Source organism: Mastigoproctus giganteus, chromosome 11 (assembly GCF_048544385.1).
Source record: "Mastigoproctus giganteus isolate SK-2022 chromosome 11, ASM4854438v1, whole genome shotgun sequence".
NCBI classification, from domain to species: Eukaryota; Metazoa; Arthropoda; class Arachnida; order Uropygi; family Thelyphonidae; genus Mastigoproctus; species Mastigoproctus giganteus.
In genome coordinates, this window is record NC_143585.1 from 166,915,486 (window position 1) to 166,933,443 (window position 17,958).

The window sequence follows — 17,958 nt, forward strand, 5'->3', positions numbered from 1 at the left end:
GGGGTTAGATTCAAATTGAAGAAATACAGTTGTAGAATAGATGTGCAGAAATTTGCCTTAGCCAACGGGTAGTTGATTGGTGGAACAGACTTCGATCTTTTGTTGTGGAAGTTGATAGCCTAAATAAATTTAACGCTGAGCTGGACAGGCGTTTGGAATGAATGGAGGGGTGAAATGGTGGGTTTTTTTCGGCTGATGCTGCATAAGCTTGCTTTCTTGCATTGTATGCCTCTATTAATGCTAATATGAGGTAGGGAAAAAACTATTTAAAAGTGCGTAGATGGAGGTGTAAATTGAAGAAAATGCCAAAACTAGAAGGAAAAAGTCAGAAGAAAAAAGAATGAGAATATCCTATATGATATGATGAATTAAATCAAATTATAGGCCGAATTAGTAAGCCAATGGGGGTAGGGATCTGCAAAGCAAAAATGTTTAGTTAAATATATAAAGGATTAGCAAGCATCAGATAAAGGAGGAATAATTTGGTTAATAGTCTAAAGAGAAAATAACAAAATATAAAATCAGATGCAAGCTAAAATATATATACAGTGGATTCCGGTTATTTGGGTCACCAGTTAATCGGGGCAGCCGTTTATATGGGGCAAATCTTAAAAAACAAAAACCAATTGGGAAAATAGTCAAGGTTTACTTCGCTTAATTGGGACAAAATGCCGTTTAATCGGGGCAGGAGACCTCGGCACTGGAGATTACCCTACGATTGTCTCCGACCCCACCACGTAATTCGGTCGGATTTCTGGAGGTCACAACCATAAAACAATAAAAACAATTAGCAGTCACCTGTTTATTCGGCTTTTCTGTTAGTGCAATCTATCATAAATGGGCAGTAAACTCGATCTTATTGAATTTGCGGTAATACCGACGGCTGGAATTCTGTGGGTTATTGTGGTAAAACGTGTTTACACTTCCATGGAATCTTCAATCATATAAAAAAAAATAATTTTCACAATCTTCTCTTCATTCCTATTTTTAAAGCTTCGTAATTTGTTACTCCGTTCTCACTTGCGCATGTTGTGTTACTTGCAATTTGTGTGTGCCATGTCCTTTGTTATTGATTGCTTATCTTTTTACTGTTTTAAATTTTAACCCCCACCCACAAATGTCAGTGAACAGAAATGTCAACTAGTTAGTATGTACATATTACAGTATGTATTAATTATTCCGATTATCACGTATATTCTTCCGATTTTCACGTATCATTTAATTTTTTAATTAGTAAGGTAATAAAGAGTAAATTTATGCCTAATATATCTTTACTTTTATAGCCTGTGGATAATATTCCTCCTATTTTCGCTAATTAGAATCGCTGTTTAATAGAATTAAAATTCAATTCACAAACGTGATCACAATGACCGGCGCTTACATGAATGGTACTTTACTGTGGTGAGTTCGTCGTAAAGTGATTTGATTGTACAGTGAACTAATTGTAACGGGGGGAGGGATAAATTGTATTTTTAACTATTTACTTGAAACTTCGGATAATTGGGGCAGCCGCTTAATCGGGCCAAAATGCACTAGTCCCAATGTGTCCCAAATAACCGGAATCAACTGTATTAATACACAATGCTGGTATTTCATCAGGGGACTACACCTACACCATTCTACCATTGGGATTCATGGAGAGTAGGTGTGCCTATTATAACTCTTAATAGCAACATTAAAGAAGTATAGACAAGAGGGGTTTTAAAGCAGAATTAGTGAAGTAAAGCAGGATTTTAAAGGTTATTTAGTATACTGTCAAGTTTATTTTAATAATTTTTTTTCTCTCTAATAGTTTGATTTTTTTATATATTATAAATATAACTTTTTGACAGTTTATTTTATTAATAATTAGTAAATTTCATAATGGTTATTAAAAGATCTTATTATTGTTATTTGGTTTTTTTTTTAGGAGCATTAGCAACAAAGGCCATACTGCTCTGGGGATGTGCGGTGGTCATTCCCTGACCTTTCCGCATCCCCCGTAATTGGTGGTCACGGGCTTGAACCCCGATCTAATCAAGAAGTGTGTGCTATGCACTGCTTGATTTGATTTGATTTGATTTTTTTATGGTGCATTGGCAGCTAAGGCCATAATGCGCCAAGTCACCCTACGCACTGCTGCACCTGCCCACCTGGCTACGGAGGCATCTTAAAAGATCTGCCCTGAACACTTCATCAGAGGGTACCATGACCCATAAGGAAATAGCCAATGCGATTTCCAGGTGAGACATGATTTTATCCTTTGCAGAACCTGGGACATGTATTCCAAGGTTGACCTAGTGGATAATCCTCGCTCACTTGGAGATTCTTTTCTTTGTCACCGTTGTACGGAGTGCACTGATCTTAAGTTACAATTTGGTGCATTGCTAGAACAATTTGAGTCACAAAAAAAAAAACGGGTACTTTCACTCAAGAATAATGTAACTGGGAGCTCTTCAGGGACTCAAGACTCTAGCAACCTACCAAGTGGTGCACTCTGGATTCGTGCCCCAGAACAGAATAACCAATTGCAAACTACTCTGATTCAAAATGACTTAGTTTTATTAGGAGAACCTATTGTCAGGGAAATGAGAAATATTAGCATTAGCATTAGTAGAGGCATTTGATGTAAGAAAGCAAGCTTGTGCAGCATCAGCCAAAAAAAAAAAAAAAAAAAATAAATAAATAAAAAATAACCACTTCCACTTCACCCCTCTGTTCATTCGAAATACCTGTCCAGCTGAGCCTTAAACTTATTTAGGCTATCAACTTCCACGACAAGGGATGGAAGTCTGTTCCACCAACAAACCACCCGCTGGCTAAAGGCAAATTTCCGCACATCTATCCTACATCTGTCTTTCCTCGATTTGAATTTATGCCCTCTCAGGTGACTATTCTGAGCAAGAGGAAGAATCCCATCAGCATTGAGCATGCTCAAACCATTCAAGGTTTTATACACCTCTATCAGATCACCTCGCTTGGTGCCTAGTCTTCAGACACTGTAATTTGCAAAACTTAAGCCTTTCTTCATAAGAGCACCCCTTTGTTCCATTCACTAATCTTGCTGCCCTTCTCTGTACTCGTTCCAGCAGCTCTACATCCTTCTTGAAATGAGGCCTCCAAGCCTGTATACAGTACTCTAGGTGTGGCCTGACCATTGCCTTATACAAGGGAATAATCACCTCCTTATCCATGCTAGAAAAATTCCTATATATCATTGACAATACACCATGAGCTACTCTTGCAACCCGTCTGCACTGCTCAGATAACTTCATATCTGCCTGCACAACCACCCCCAGGTCCCTTTCATTCTCTACCACTGTCAGTGTAGTACCGCAGAGTTGATACGTTGCTCTGGGGTTGCTGTTTCCCATATGTAGTACTTTACATTTGTCAATGATAAACTTCATTTGCCACCTCTCAGCCCATCTACTGAACCTTTTCAGATCGTGTTGCAGCAGCATATTGTCAGTAGTGTCCTTGAAAACCCTGTCTACCTTTGTATCGTCTGCAAACTTCGACATTAAGCTTGATATACCCTCATCAATATCATTTATGAATACAGAAAACAATAATGGACCCAACACTGAACCCTGATGGACTCCACTAATAACATTAGTCCACGATGAGCAGTGTCCATTGAATACCACTCTCTGTCTTCTCCCCCTCAACCACCCCTTTATCCATAGCAGCAATTTGCCCCAATGTCACACTGCTCCAATTTGTGCAGCAGTCTTCCATGTGCAACAGTATCAAAAGCCTTTCTAAGCTCCAAGTATATAATATCAAAGTTATTCCCTGCATCCAGTTCTTTTGTTACTGCATCATAGTATCCAATCAAATTGGTCAGGCAAGACTTCCCCTTAACAAAACCATGCTGTGTCCAAGCTATAACTGAAGTCTTGTCTAGATGATCCTGCAGTGCTTCTTTAACCAGTGCCTCTATTAATTTTCCGGGAACAGAAGTTAAGCTCACAGGTCTATAATTACTTGTGTTAGCCTTTGATCCTCCTTTGTGAATTGGGGTCACATTTGCACATCTCCAGTCCAAGGAAGCTCTCATAATTATGGCTAAGGGTTTGCTTACTTCCTTTGCTGCCTCCTTTAATATAACTGGATAAATCCCATCCACCCCAGGTGCCTTTCTTGTGTTTATCTTCAACAATTTCTCCTCCACTTTACTCTCAGATATTACAAGATTCTCTAGCTTACTGCCAGAGTTGAATACACCTCTGGCATTCCCCTTACTGAATAACTCCTCATGTGTGAATGTCAATGCAAAATATTCATTTAGTTTTGTTAGCTGCCTGAGCAGGATCATCAACAGTTGACCCATCGATATCAAGTGACCAATCTGATTCATCCCCTTCTCTTTGCTGTTTTTCTTTGCATCCCTTGCCAAAGATTTCTCGTAGTCTGCCTTCGCTCACCTAACCTCCTTTGTAACTTGGTTACAGATCAACTTGTAACTATCATAGGCTTCTGTGTCACGTGTTAATTTGTATGTATCCCATGCATTTTTCTTCTCTGCCATATGTCTCATTAGTTCATCTGACATCCATTTAGACCTAAACCTTGAACAATATTTCATAGTTGGTATGTAAAGCCTAGTAGCTTCCAAGATAAATTCTTTGAATGCTTCCCATTTTGAATTTGCTGTTGGTAACATCATCAGTTGGCCCCACTGTATAGAATTTAAATACTGTCTCAGTCCATCGTAGTCGCCTTTAGGAAAGCAATAACCCTTCCCTTTACCCCTAATGGTAGTTACCTCTTTGAGTAAATCCCACTTCAGCACACTGTGATCACTGCCACCTAGTGGTTCATTTATCTACAGATTCTTAATGCATGAAGAATCACTACTGATAATCAAATCAAGAGTATTACTCCCTCTAATTGCCTCCCGAACATGCTGATGTAGAAAAGAATCATCCAATAAATCCACAAAAGCCTTGCTAGTGTGTGAGTGACCAGCCCCCAAATTCCAGTCAATATCTGGGAAATTAAAATCTCCCATTATAAGACTCTCTGATTTACTGGCCCACTCTATTTCCCTGTACAGTTTCTTATTATACTCATCAGAGTCATTAGGCCTATAACACACTCCTACTCTCAATTTTGATCTCCCAATGCTTATGTCACACCAAACTGACTCAACACTGCACTGTCCAGCGATGTCGACTGGCTTCACTTCCTTGGTTTTTATGTGTTTCTTAACTAATAGCATAACCCCTTCCTATCCTGTCTATCCTTTCTGTAGACGTTGTACTCCCCAAATTCCAGTTCTGCATCCCTTATATCTGTGTGACACCACGTCTCTGATATCCCAACAATATCTGCCTTTGATGTTTTTGAGCAATACCTCAAATTCATCAAATTTATTTACTAAACTCCTAGCACTGGTGTACACGCAAGTATACCTGCACCTGTTTCTATTCTTAGCTACCCTAACACAACCCATGTGTTTACTTGTACCGCAATGGCTCCCAGCAGTCTCTGAAATATCATGCATCTTGTTTTTCAGGCTTCTGCTCATTCTAATAGAAGCAGTGCAAGAATCTCTTTCACCTCTGCCAGTGGCTACTGTCAATCTATTGGTCTTTGTCTCCCCCTAAGCTAGCAGTTTTCCGACCCACCTAACACTGCCTCGATAGCATCAGCAAATATTCTTGCACCCTTTCTATTTAAGTGTATCCCATCCCTGTAGAAGCAATCTCTCCTGTTAACAAGTACAGTCCAGGCTGAAAAAAATTCTACCCCTTGAGCCTTGCACAATCTCTCCAGGGCCGAATTGATCGACAAGGCTCTCATCATATACTCCCTCCTATCGTGTCCGGGCAGAATTGCACACACTTTCAAATTCAACCCTAATTCTCGGCTTTTGTTCAACAGTGACCTGTACTTGTTAAGTAATTCTGCCGGTCTCCTACTCTTAATATCATTAGTGCCAACGTGTACAACTATATCACCTTTTGTGCCCTTAAAAGATGATATTCGCTCTACAACGTCATGAACCTTTGCCCCTGGCAGACATACCCTGGTCCTGTTCCACCTATCCTTTTTACAAAGCATGTTCCCTGTTTCCCTGACAATAGAGTCACCAACAACTACTAGTTCCTTCGGGACCTGCGCATTCTGCCTTGGGGGTTGCCTCTGTGTCACGTGATGCCCAAGTGCAAGCTCTGGCGTTGATGTGGGCAGCTGAGAGCTTGATGGGCCCCTCAATTTAGTTTCTTCGAGGGCATCCACCCTGTCCTTCAAGCTCTCATATAGGCCCACAAGAACGCTGAGTTGTTGCTTGATATCGACACACTCCTTGCATCGCGCACACACAAAGACATCCCCCATGGCGGTATCATGTCCAGTACCCGATTGCTCTGCAAACATCAAGCAAACAGTGCATTTTATAAGGCTGTGAGTCAGAGGACAACTGCCCCCCTCAGTTCTGCTCTGAGCCACAGCACTTCCATTAGCTTGAGCCTTTTGCTTTGCTGCTCTGGTCTGAGTCATGATTCTATTAATTAATTAATTAATTATAATTAATTATGTTATGTTATTAATTATGTTAAATATAATTCATTATATTACGTTTGTAATCTAAGTCGTTATATGTATTTATTTAAAAGTACAATTTAACTGCTAACGAAGTTCAACTAACGCTATCTAGTACGGTATTTAACTATCGTATCACAAAGGCGGGAAAGTAACGAACGGTAAATCTACAGACACTTAAGTATTAATTAACTTTCAAATCTCGCTGTCTCAATTCAGAATAAACTAACGATCCTTACTAGGTCTATAAGCTACTTACAGAAATAATTCTATGTAAAAAATATTCAATCAAGCGGCTAAATATGGCTAAAGAACTTCTCGTTCAGCGGAGTTGCAAACACGTGGATACCCTTACCGGTATGTGGAAGGTATATTAGATCCAGTGCCTCTAAAAAGTTTACAGTAAGTTCGCCCTGTCTATTTAATTTAGGAGCGCCCCATAAGGGGTGGTGCCCGTTAAAGTCCCCTAATATACAGAGAGGTGGAGGTATCTGTATGAAGAGGTCTTCAAGATCTTTTAAAGAGTAAGTATGGTTTGGCTGTAAGTAGAGTGAGACTAGTATTATTGCTATATGGAGAGCAAAAGCTTCTATTTCAGTTTGAAGTGGGATATATTTAGTTGGGATCCTTGAATTTATTAGAATTGCTACACCACCACGTGCAGCTTTACCTGTATTTTGATCTCATCGATAAACTGTAAATATTTCTTTATCAAAGGAGAAATTTGCAAAGTTAAGTAAGTTTCCTGAAGACAAAGGGCAACTGGAGAATAACAGTTAATTAGATCTTGGATATCGTCTGTGTTGCAACGAAAGCCTCTGCAGTTCCATTGTAAAATATGAGGCATTATTTGTGTTTAGTTGATGGATCTGAATCTGACTGCTTTTTGAAAGTCACTGGTTTATGACATTCCAATTTTGGTTTAGCTTTTTTTGGGAAAACTGGCCAACCAGTGTCCATTTCTTCTTTTTCTTCTGCATAGATTCCTAAACTAGGATCTTCCTGTATAGATGTGCATCTGTGTCCATGATCATCTCCTGAATATATTTCATAGCATTTGAGTCTGTAATATGGGATGTGGTAGCAATCACTGGAGGAGAAGATACCATTGGTATTGTCAGAGGAGTATTATTTTCTTGGGCTGAAGTCTTGGATTGTTGCTTACGTACACTTGGTTGTAGCTCAGAGAGGAAATTTCTAACCCAATCAGAGATTGCTTTAGTAGTGAGAACTGTGACAACAGTTTGAACGGAGACTGCTTGGTATTTTTTTACAGCATTTGCATAGGTAATATTTTTGTTTGTTTTGTACAACTAGTTTTCTCACTTCTTGGTAACCAACTTTGTTCTCAACCTTGTAATTTATTATATATTTTTTCTTGGTTTTCCACTTTTCACATGTCTTGGAATACGCAGGATGGTTACCTTTGCAATTTGGGCAGGTCAGTTTTGTACAGTTACTTTGTATGTGGTCTTAGGACCCACAATTGGGGCAGACAGGAATACTTCTACATACAGTTTGAGAGTGGCTATACTTTTGGCATTTATAACATCTTAAAGGGTTCTGAATGCAGGGGCGAATGCGACAAAGTAAATAACCTGCTTTTACAGAGGAGGGCAAGTTGAGCATATTGGAGGTAACAATAATATTTCTGGTAGGTGTCAGTTGATTATCTTTTTTAATCATTATTCTTTTTTGCTTCAATTACATTGTCCCCACAGTCCTTGGGTTATTTCTTTTTCGGTGACATTTAATAAATCCCAACAAGATACGACACCCTTAGATGAATTTAGGGTTGCATGAGGAGATATTTTTACTGGAATGCCAGTAAAGCTTGTTAGTTGTAAAAGCTTTTTAGAATGTCTTTGGTTCATGGTTTCTATTAGGTCTCCTGATTGCAGTCTCTTCACCATCTTGGAGATCCTGCAATACACTCAAGCTGTTTCTGTATAACAAAGGGAGACAGTTTTCTCATAGGCTGACTATTAAGAGAGTGGAAGATTAAGAACAATTGGGATTGCTCCATCCAATCAGTCTTCTGTCTCTTTGCATTATCATTTTCGATGTCTACATGATCTGTATTTGCTATGTTCGCTCCTTTCAGCAAGAGGACTTTTCTGCCGAGATTTCTGGCCTCCTCACGGGGAGACAGGAGCAATGCCGCTAGGAGGCCAAGTGGTTGAAGTGTTAGTTGGTTAGTGGAACTAGAAGTATATGGATAAATAAAGACTTACTCTTTTCTGTGTTCTAACTTGTGGCTTTTCAAGTATAGAATGGTTTTAAAAATAAGACAGTTGAGAGAAATGTAGGAAGTTAGAAATAACTTTGGTCATTTTTGAAAAGCACTCTATAGATCGCAGAAATATCACTTGGCCTCCAAATATGCTTGGCATCCGGGGCCCATGCTTCTGGCATTTGTTTTACTTATTTTTATCTTAATCTATATATATTTTTTTGAATGATTAGGACTGTATGTAACCTTCTCGTTAATGAACTAAGTCATTGTTAAGGATCAAACAACAAACTTACTCTTTTAAAAATTTCCCAGAATGGTGGTTTTCCTTGTCCTACTCTTTTATCTGCAGCAATCTTGAAAGCTTGCTTTTCATGATACCTATAAAAACGCTAAAATGCATATAATAATACTTTAGTCTTATCAAGGTAGAAACAAAAATAATAACAACAATAATAAAAATGCCTAATAAAATAAAACAAATAATTGTATATCTGCAGCATGAGTATTCTGTCAAATTAAATGAGCATTTTTTATTAGCACATCAGTGTGTGTGTGTGTGTGTGTGTGTGTGTCCACGCACTTGTAATCACAAAGCCTAGTAAAAAAGATATAATTCAATAATAATGTTAACATTCAATATCCAATTTAAATGCCCCCCCGCCACAAAATAGTAAAGTATGTGTTCAGAGCAATTACTCTTAGAATAGCCACATTTTAATTTCAGATTGGAGCTTTTTTTTATTGTCTACTAGACTGACCTTACATGAATACGTACAAGAATACATGCCACAGGCTATACAAGCAACAGACATATGACTCAAACCAGAAATACATGCAGGCCATCTGAGTAACGATGCCCTTAGATGATGTATTGAAAATGGATCTTGTAACAAACATTATTTAAGTAAAATTTGAACTTACAATATATAACAGAAATTAAATTATTACCAAAACTTTGTCTACTGCTGAAGTTAAATTTAGCTACTGAAGTTACCAGAAAGAATTTAACTTATGAGAAATAATTCAGAAAAGTTAAGAATTAAATTTAAACAAAAATTTTGTCTACCAGACATCTGATCTTAATCCCCACCAAAATATATTATTGTTATACATATATTATTAACATTGTATTAATACATATAGACATACAGACTGTTAATATTAGTATATTGTTACCTGATGATTATACAGGAACCTTAATTAAGTAAATTTTTTTACTTATATATATATATGCAGTGAAGAATGTTTTCTAATTCTAATTAAAAATATATACTGTATTTTATCAGGTTAGTCAAACCAAGAATTTTTCCCTAATGAAGTGCGTTGTAGTTTATTGACCTATGCTTAATCATCATTTTCGCAAGTCACTGGAAATTTTGTTAGTGTTGCAGTTGGGTGTCAGTTTATTTACCATTTATTTCCACATGTTCATCAATCAAAGATCAGAAAACTGATTATTTATTTCAAAATAGAAGATTGGTTTCATTTATTTTTATACAGACATGTTTACTTAGTATTTATTTGAATCCATTGTAATACTTATGTGATAATAAGTAAAGTAAAGTAAATTGCAGCCATTATCAACCCACTGCAGGATGGAAGCCTCCTCAACAATTCCTGTTGAGGGAAATGGACCATAATCTGCCACACTGGTGCAGTGCGGGTTGGCAGATCAAACATATTTAGCCATCAGGGGCTTAAACCCTGGTCTACTCAAAGAGCATGCAGAAGAATCCCATCAGAATTCAGCGTGCTCAACCCATTCAAGGCCCAGGCCAGGCCACGTCTTGAGTACTGCATACAGGTCTGGAGGCCTAATTTTAGGAAAGATGTAGAGTTGCTTGACCATTGCCTTATACAAAGAGATAATCATCTCCTTTTCCCTACTAGCAAAATTCCAGTATATCATTGACAATACTCCATGACCTTCTCTGGCAGCCTGTCTGCATTTGCTCAGAAAACTTCATATCTGACTGCACAATTATTCCCAGATCTTTTTCATTTTCTATCACCCTAAGTGTAATACCACAAAGTTACCAAGGTGTTTTGGCAGGAGCAACAATTGATGATGTTACTAACAGATTGTCAGATTATGTGGAGAGTAAAGAGAGCACTATTATTCAGGTGATGACTAGTGATATTAAATGAACATGACTTAATTTGTTGGATAAATATAGGACCAAGCTGAAAAAAATGCCATGAGATATGTCAAAATATGAATTTGTCTGCAATTCTGCCAGACATTAGAGGAGAGATTATATGCTAAAAGCCTTGTTGATTAGGGGGGGGGGCTTTTATCAGCATGGTTAAACTTGTAGGTAGAAGGAAGCTATTTTGCAGAGAAGGATTATTATTATTATTATTATTATTATTGTTATATATTTTGTATTTATTTGAACAAAGGTGGTGAAAGGGTTTTTGCCAGTATCATTGAGGATACCTTAAGGGTTCAGGGAAACTGCTAGTTAGTGGGGGGAAAGAAGAATAATATAGACACACTTTTATCTGATGATATGGGTAAAAGTAATGCTTTCACACATCTCAATTTTTCTTGCTTGTTGCAACAGCAGACGTTGGCAAGCTTGTGAGAATGGCAATGTTTGAAATGAGTGGGATGATAAAGCTAGGGAAAACAACTAAACTTCAAGGCATGTATACCACAGAAGAATACTTAAGTCTTAACTGGATCTACAGTCATGTCAGGAATGTTGTCAATAAAATGGATGAATTCAAATTCCTGGTTTAGGATGACTAATGCTGACAAAATAGTGCCATGAGAAATGTGGTGCCACATGGAAATTAATGATGATGAGTTCCACATGATATGCATAATGTATTTAGAATAGATAGGCGTGGTGCAGTTATGCTTCTTATTAAATCAGCAACCTAAGCATGAAAAGACCTTTTGTTGAGTCAGAAGTTACTTTTGCAAGAACAGAATCTGTGTAGTGCCAGGGGCTCACATCTGGTGAGTATGGGCTTGGCACACCCAGGGTCCTTAGCTAGATATCATCATTCTCTTTCTTGGTGATTCCCTTCTACTTCCGACTCTTGTTCTCTCTCTCTCTCTCTCTCTCTCTCTCTCTCTCTCTCTCTCTCTCTCTCTCTCTCTCTCTCTCTCGGGGTAATTCTGAAATTTTTTTTTGGCTGGTGCTGCATAAGCTTCAGGCTTCCTTGCAACATATAGCTAATAACAATACTTAGAGAGACCTACAAATACCTAGGAATGATGCAGGCTGAGCAGTTAGAACACACGGAAATCAAAAAGTGCCTGAACGAAAAATATCATCAGAGACTCAGAAGCCTGCTGAAATCAAAATTGAATGGAAGGAACACAGTTAAAGCCATAAACACCTATGTAGCTCCAGTAGTAACATACTCCTTTGGGGGTCATAGATGGGACTAACACTGGGCCAGAAGATATCATGCGAAAGACAAGGACAATGATGACCAAGAGTTGCCAACACCACCTGAAGTCAGCAGTGGAGAGAATAACAATACCCGTAAAGAGGGAAGAAGGGGCCTGATTGAGCAACAGAAAACAGCGATAGTTAACCTGAAGGATTATTATTATTATTATTATTAGCCATAAGGTGCAAGGAAGCCTGAGGCTTATGCTGCACCGGCCAAAAAAAAAAAAAAAAATTTCTGAATTACCCCGAGAGAGAAAAGAGTCAGAAGTAGAAGGGCATCACCAAGAAAGAGAAGAATCATGATATCCAGCTCGGGACCCTGGGTGTGCCAAGCCCATACTCACCAGATGTGAGCCCCCAGGATTACCTCGAGAGCACCATTCCACCAGGCCATAAGAAAGATAGATAAGTGGTACACTCCACTCAACCTAAGCAAGGAACCCCCCCACCTCCCACCCAGAAGGTACAAGAAATGAAGTTATAAAGATGGACAAAAGAGACACTCCATGACAGATGCTATACTTGTTCTTAGTTCTTTACTTGTGTAAACTCTAGAAGGAAGGGGATGAATCAGATTGGTCCACTTGATATTGATGGGTCAACTGTTGATGATCCTGCTCAGGTAGCTAACAAACTAAATGAGTATTTTGCATCGGCATTCACACATGAGGAGTTGTTCAGCAAGGGGAATGCCAGAGGTGTATTCAACTCTAGCAGTAAGCTACAGAATCTTGAAATAACTGGGAGGAGTAAAGTGGAGGAGAAACTGTTGAAGATAAACACAAGAAAGGCACCCGGGGTGGATGGGATCTATCCAGTTATATTAAGGGAGGCAGCGGGGGAAGTAGGCAAACCCTTAGCCATAGTTATGAGAGCTTCCTTGGACTCAGGGGAGGTACCCATAGACTGGAAATGTGCAAATGTGGCCCCAATTCACAAAGGAGGATCAAGGGCTGACACATGTAACTATAGACCTGTGAGCTTAACTTCTGTTCCAGGAAAATTAATGGAGGCACTGGTTAAAGAAGCACTGCGGGATCATTTGGACAAGACTTCAGTTACAGCTCAGACACAGCATGGTTTTGTTAAGGGGAAGTCTTGCCTGACCAACTTGATTGGATACTATGATGCGGTCACAAAAGAACTGGATGCAGGGAATAACTTTGATATTATATACTTGGATCTTAGAAAGGCTTTTGATACTGTTGCACATGGAAGACTGCTACACAAATTGGAGCAGTGTGACATTGGAGGCAAATTGCTGCTATGGATAAAGGGGTGGTTGAGTGGGAGAAGACAGAGAGTGGTAGTCAATGGACACTGCTCGTCGTGGACTAGTGTTATTGGTGGAGTCCCTCAGGGCTCGGTGTTGGGTCCATTGTTGTTTTCTGTATTTATAAATGATATTGATGATGGTATATCGGGCTTAATGTCTGGGTTTGCAGATGATACAAGGGTTGGCAGGGTTGTCAAGGACACTACTGACACTACACTGCTGCAACAGGATCTGGAGGGGTTGAGCAGATGGGCTGAGAGGTGGCAAATGAAGTTTAACATTGACAAATGTAAAGTACTACACATGGGAAACAGCAACCCCAGAGCAACGTATCAACTCTGTGGTACTACACTGACAGTGGTAGAGAATGAAGGGGACTTGGGGGTGATTGTGCAGGCAGATATGAAGTTCTCTGAGCAGTGCAGACGGGCTGCAAGAGTAGCTCATGGAGTATTGTCAATGATATACAGGAATTTTTCCAGCAGGGATAAGGAGGTGATTATTCCATTGTACAAGGCAATGGTCAGGCCACACCTAGAGTACTGTATACAGGTCTGGAGGCCTCATTTCAAGAAGGATGTAGAGCTGCTGGAACGAGTACAGAGAAGGGCAACAAGATTAGTGAATGGAACAAAGGGGTGCTCTTACGAAGAAAGGCTTAAGTTTTGCAAATTACAGTGTCTGGAGACTAGGCACCAGCGAGGTGATCTGATAGAGGTGTATAAAGCCTTGAATGGTTTAAGCATGCTCAATGCTGATGGGATTCTTCCTCTAGCTCAGAAAAATCACCTGAGAGGGCATAAATTCAAATTGAGGAAAGACAGATGTAGGATAGACGTGCGGAAATTTGCCTTTAGCCAGCGGGTGGTTGGTTGGTGGAACAGACTGCCATCCCTTGTGGTGGAGGTTGATAGCCTAAATAAGTTTAAGGCTCAGCTGGACAGGTATTTTGAACGAACAGAGGGGTGAAGTGGAAGTGGGTTTTTTTTTTTTTTTTTTGGCTGATGCTGCATAAGCTTGCTTTATTGCATCAAATGCCTCTACTAATGCTAATGCTAATGCTATAATGACCTCCATCAAGATCACATTGATAACACTGCTTCCAATGCATGGCTCACAAGCGGGAGCTCTTCCCCAAGACTGAAGGATTCATGCTGGCCATCCAAGACCAGGTAATCAACACCAGAAACTATAGAAAGTACATTGCAAAGGGGCCTGGAATGTCAGATGACACATGTCGACGATGACACCTGGTGTCAGAAACGATCCAACACATCACCACGGGGTGCAAGGTGATCACCCAGACTGAGTACACTCATAGACACAACAAGGTAGCCATGATAATACATCAGAAGCTAGCGAGGAAATACCAATTGACCAAAGAAAGTGTACCATACTACAAGTACGAACACCAGGCAGTACTAGAGACCCGAACCCACCAGCTGTACTGGGACTGCGCCATAATAACGGATAATAACGGATGAGAGCCTTGTCGATCAATTCGGCCCTGGAAATATTGTGCAAGGCTCAAGGGGTAGAATTTTTTTCAGCCTGGACTGTACTTGTTAAGAGGAGAGATTGCTTCTAAAGGGATAGGATACACTTAAATAGAAAGGGTGCAAGAATATTTGCTGATGCTATCGAGGCAGTGTTAGGTGGGTCGGAAAACTGCTAGCTTGGGCGGAGACAAAGACTAATAGATTGACAGTAGCCACTGGCAGAGGTGAAAGAGATTCTTGCACTGCTTCTATTAGAATGAGCAGAAGCCTGAAAAACAAGATGCATGATATTTCAGAGACTGCTGGGAGCCATTGCGGTACAAGCAAACACATGGGTTGTGTTAGGGTAGCTAAGAATAGAAACAAGTGCAGGTATACTTGCGTGTACACCAATGCTAGGAGTTTAGTAAATAAATTTGATGAATTTAAGGTATTGCTCAAAGCATCAAAGGCAGATATTGTTGGGATATCAGAGACGTGGTGTCACACAGATATAAGGGATGCAGAACTGGAATTTGGGGAGTACAACGTCTACAGAAAGGATAGACAGGATAGGAAGGGGGGGAGGGGTTATGCTATTAGTTAAGAAACACATAAAAACCAAGGAAGTGAAGCCAGTCGACATCGCTGGACAGTGCAGTGTTTAGTCAGTTTGGTGTGACATAAGCATTGGGAGATCAAAATTGAGAGTAGGAGTGTGTTACAGGCCTAATGACTCTGATGAGTATAATAAGAAACTGTACAGGGAAATAGAGTGGGCCAGTAAATCAGAGAGTCTTATAATGGGAGATTTTAATTTCCCAGATATTGACTGGACTTTGGGCGCTGGTCACTCACACACTAGCAGGGCTTTTGTGGATTTATTGGATGATTGTTTTCTACATCAGCATGTTCGGGAGGCAACCAGAGGGAGTAATACTCTTGATTTGATTATCAGCAGTGATTCTTCATGCATTAAGAATCTGCAGATAAATGAACCACTAGGTGGCAGTGATCACAGTGTGCTGAAGTGGGATTTACTCAAAGAGGTAACTACCATTAGGGGTAAAGGAAAGGGTTATTGCTTCCGTAAAGGCGACTACGATGGACTGAGACAGTATTTAAATTCTATTCAGTGGGACCAACTGATGATGTTACCAACAGCAAATTCAAAATGGGAAGCATTCAAAGAACTTATCTTGGAAGCTACTAGGCTTTACATACCAACTAAGAAATATTGTTTAAGGTTTAGGCCAAAATGGATGTCAGATGAACTAATGAGGCATATGGCAGAGAAGAAAAATGCATGGGATACTTACAAATTAACACATGACACAGAAGCCTATGATAGATACAAGTTGATATGCAACCAAGTTACAAAGGAGGTTAGGCAGGCGAAGGCAGATTACAAGAAATCCTTGGCAAGGGATGCAAAGAAAAACAGCAAAGAGTTCCTTACTTATGTAAACTCTAGAAGGAAGGGGATGAATCAGATTGGTCCACTTGATATTGATGGGTCAACTGTTGATGATCCTGCTCAGGTAGCTAACAAACTAAATGAATATTTTGCATAGACATTCACACATGAGGAGTTATTCAGCGAGGGGAATGCCAGAGGTGTATTCAACTCTAGCAGTAAGCTACAGAATCTTGAAATAACTGGGAGTAAAGTGGAGGAGAAACTGTTGAAGATAAACACAAGAAAGGCACCCGGGGTGGATGGGATCTATCCAGTTATATTAAAGGAGGCAGCAAAGGAAGTAAGCAAACCCTTAGCCATAATTATGAGAGCTTCCTTGGACTCACGGGAGGTACCCATAGACTGGAAATGTGCAAATGTGACCCCAATTCACAAAGGATGATCAAAGGCTAACACAAGTAATTATAGACCGGTGAGCTTAACCTCTGTTCCAGGAAAATTAATGGAGGCATTGGTTAAAGAAGCACTGCAGGATCATTTAGACAAGACTTCAGTTATAGCTCGGACACAGCATGGCTTTGTTAAGGGGAAGTCTTGCCTGACCAATTTGATTGGATACTATGATGCAGTCACAAAAGAACTGGATGCAGGGAATAGCTTTCATATTATATACTTGGATCTTAGAAATGCTTTTGATACTGTTGCACATGGAAGACTGCTACACAAATTGGAGCAGTGTGACATTGGAGGCAAATTGCTGCTATGGATAAAGGGGTGGTTGAGGGGGAGAAGACAGAGAGTGGTAATCAATGGACACTGCTCATCGTGGACTAATGTTATTAGTGGAGTCCCTCAGGGCTCAGTGTTGGGTCCATTATTGTTTTCTGTATTTATAAATGATATTGATGATGGTATATCAAGCTTAATGTCCAAGTTTGCAGACGATACAAAGGTTGGCAGGGTTGTCAAGGACACTACTGACACTATGCTGCTGCAGCAGGATCTGGAAAGGTTGAGCAGATGGGCTAAGAGGTGGCAAATGAAGTTTAACATTGACAAATGTAAATACTACACATGGGAAACAGCAACCCCAGAGCAACGTATCAACTCTGTGGTACTACACTGACAGTGGTAGAGAATGAAAGGGACTTGGGGGTGGTTGTGCAGGTAGATATGAAGTTCTCTGAGCAGTGTGGATGGGCTGCAAGAGTAGCTAATGGAGTATTGTCAATGATATACAGGAATTTTTCCAGCAGGGATAAGGAGGTGATTATTCCCTTGTATAAGGCAATGGTCAGGCCACACCTAGAGTACTGTATACAGGTCTGGAGGCCTCATTTCAACAAGGATGTAGAGCTGCTGGAACGAGTACAGAGAAGGGCAACAAGATTAGTGAATGGAACAAAGGGGTGCTTTTACGAAGAAAGGCTTAAGTTTTGCAAATTACAGTGTCTGGAGACTAGGCGCCAGCGAGGTGATCTGATAGAGGTGTATAAAGCCTTGAATGGTTTGAGCATGCTCAATGCTGATGGGATTCTTCCTCTAGCTCAGAATAATCACCTGAGAGGGCATAAATTCAAATTGAGGAAAGACAGATGTAGGAT

General features: G+C 39.8%; 1 protein-coding gene across 3 annotated transcripts in view; it reads right to left on the minus strand.

The window, feature by feature from the left end:
• Positions 1-17,958, minus strand: part of Ent2 (Equilibrative nucleoside transporter 2) — a 500,966-nt gene that overhangs the window by 101,013 nt on the left and 381,995 nt on the right. For all 3 annotated transcript variants that reach the window (XM_090384300.1, XM_090384301.1, XM_090384302.1), the window contains one exon: positions 9,061-9,156. In XM_090384300.1, coding sequence (XP_090240426.1) covers positions 9,061-9,156 — 96 coding nt within the window. The remainder of the gene's footprint in view (positions 1-9,060; positions 9,157-17,958) is intronic.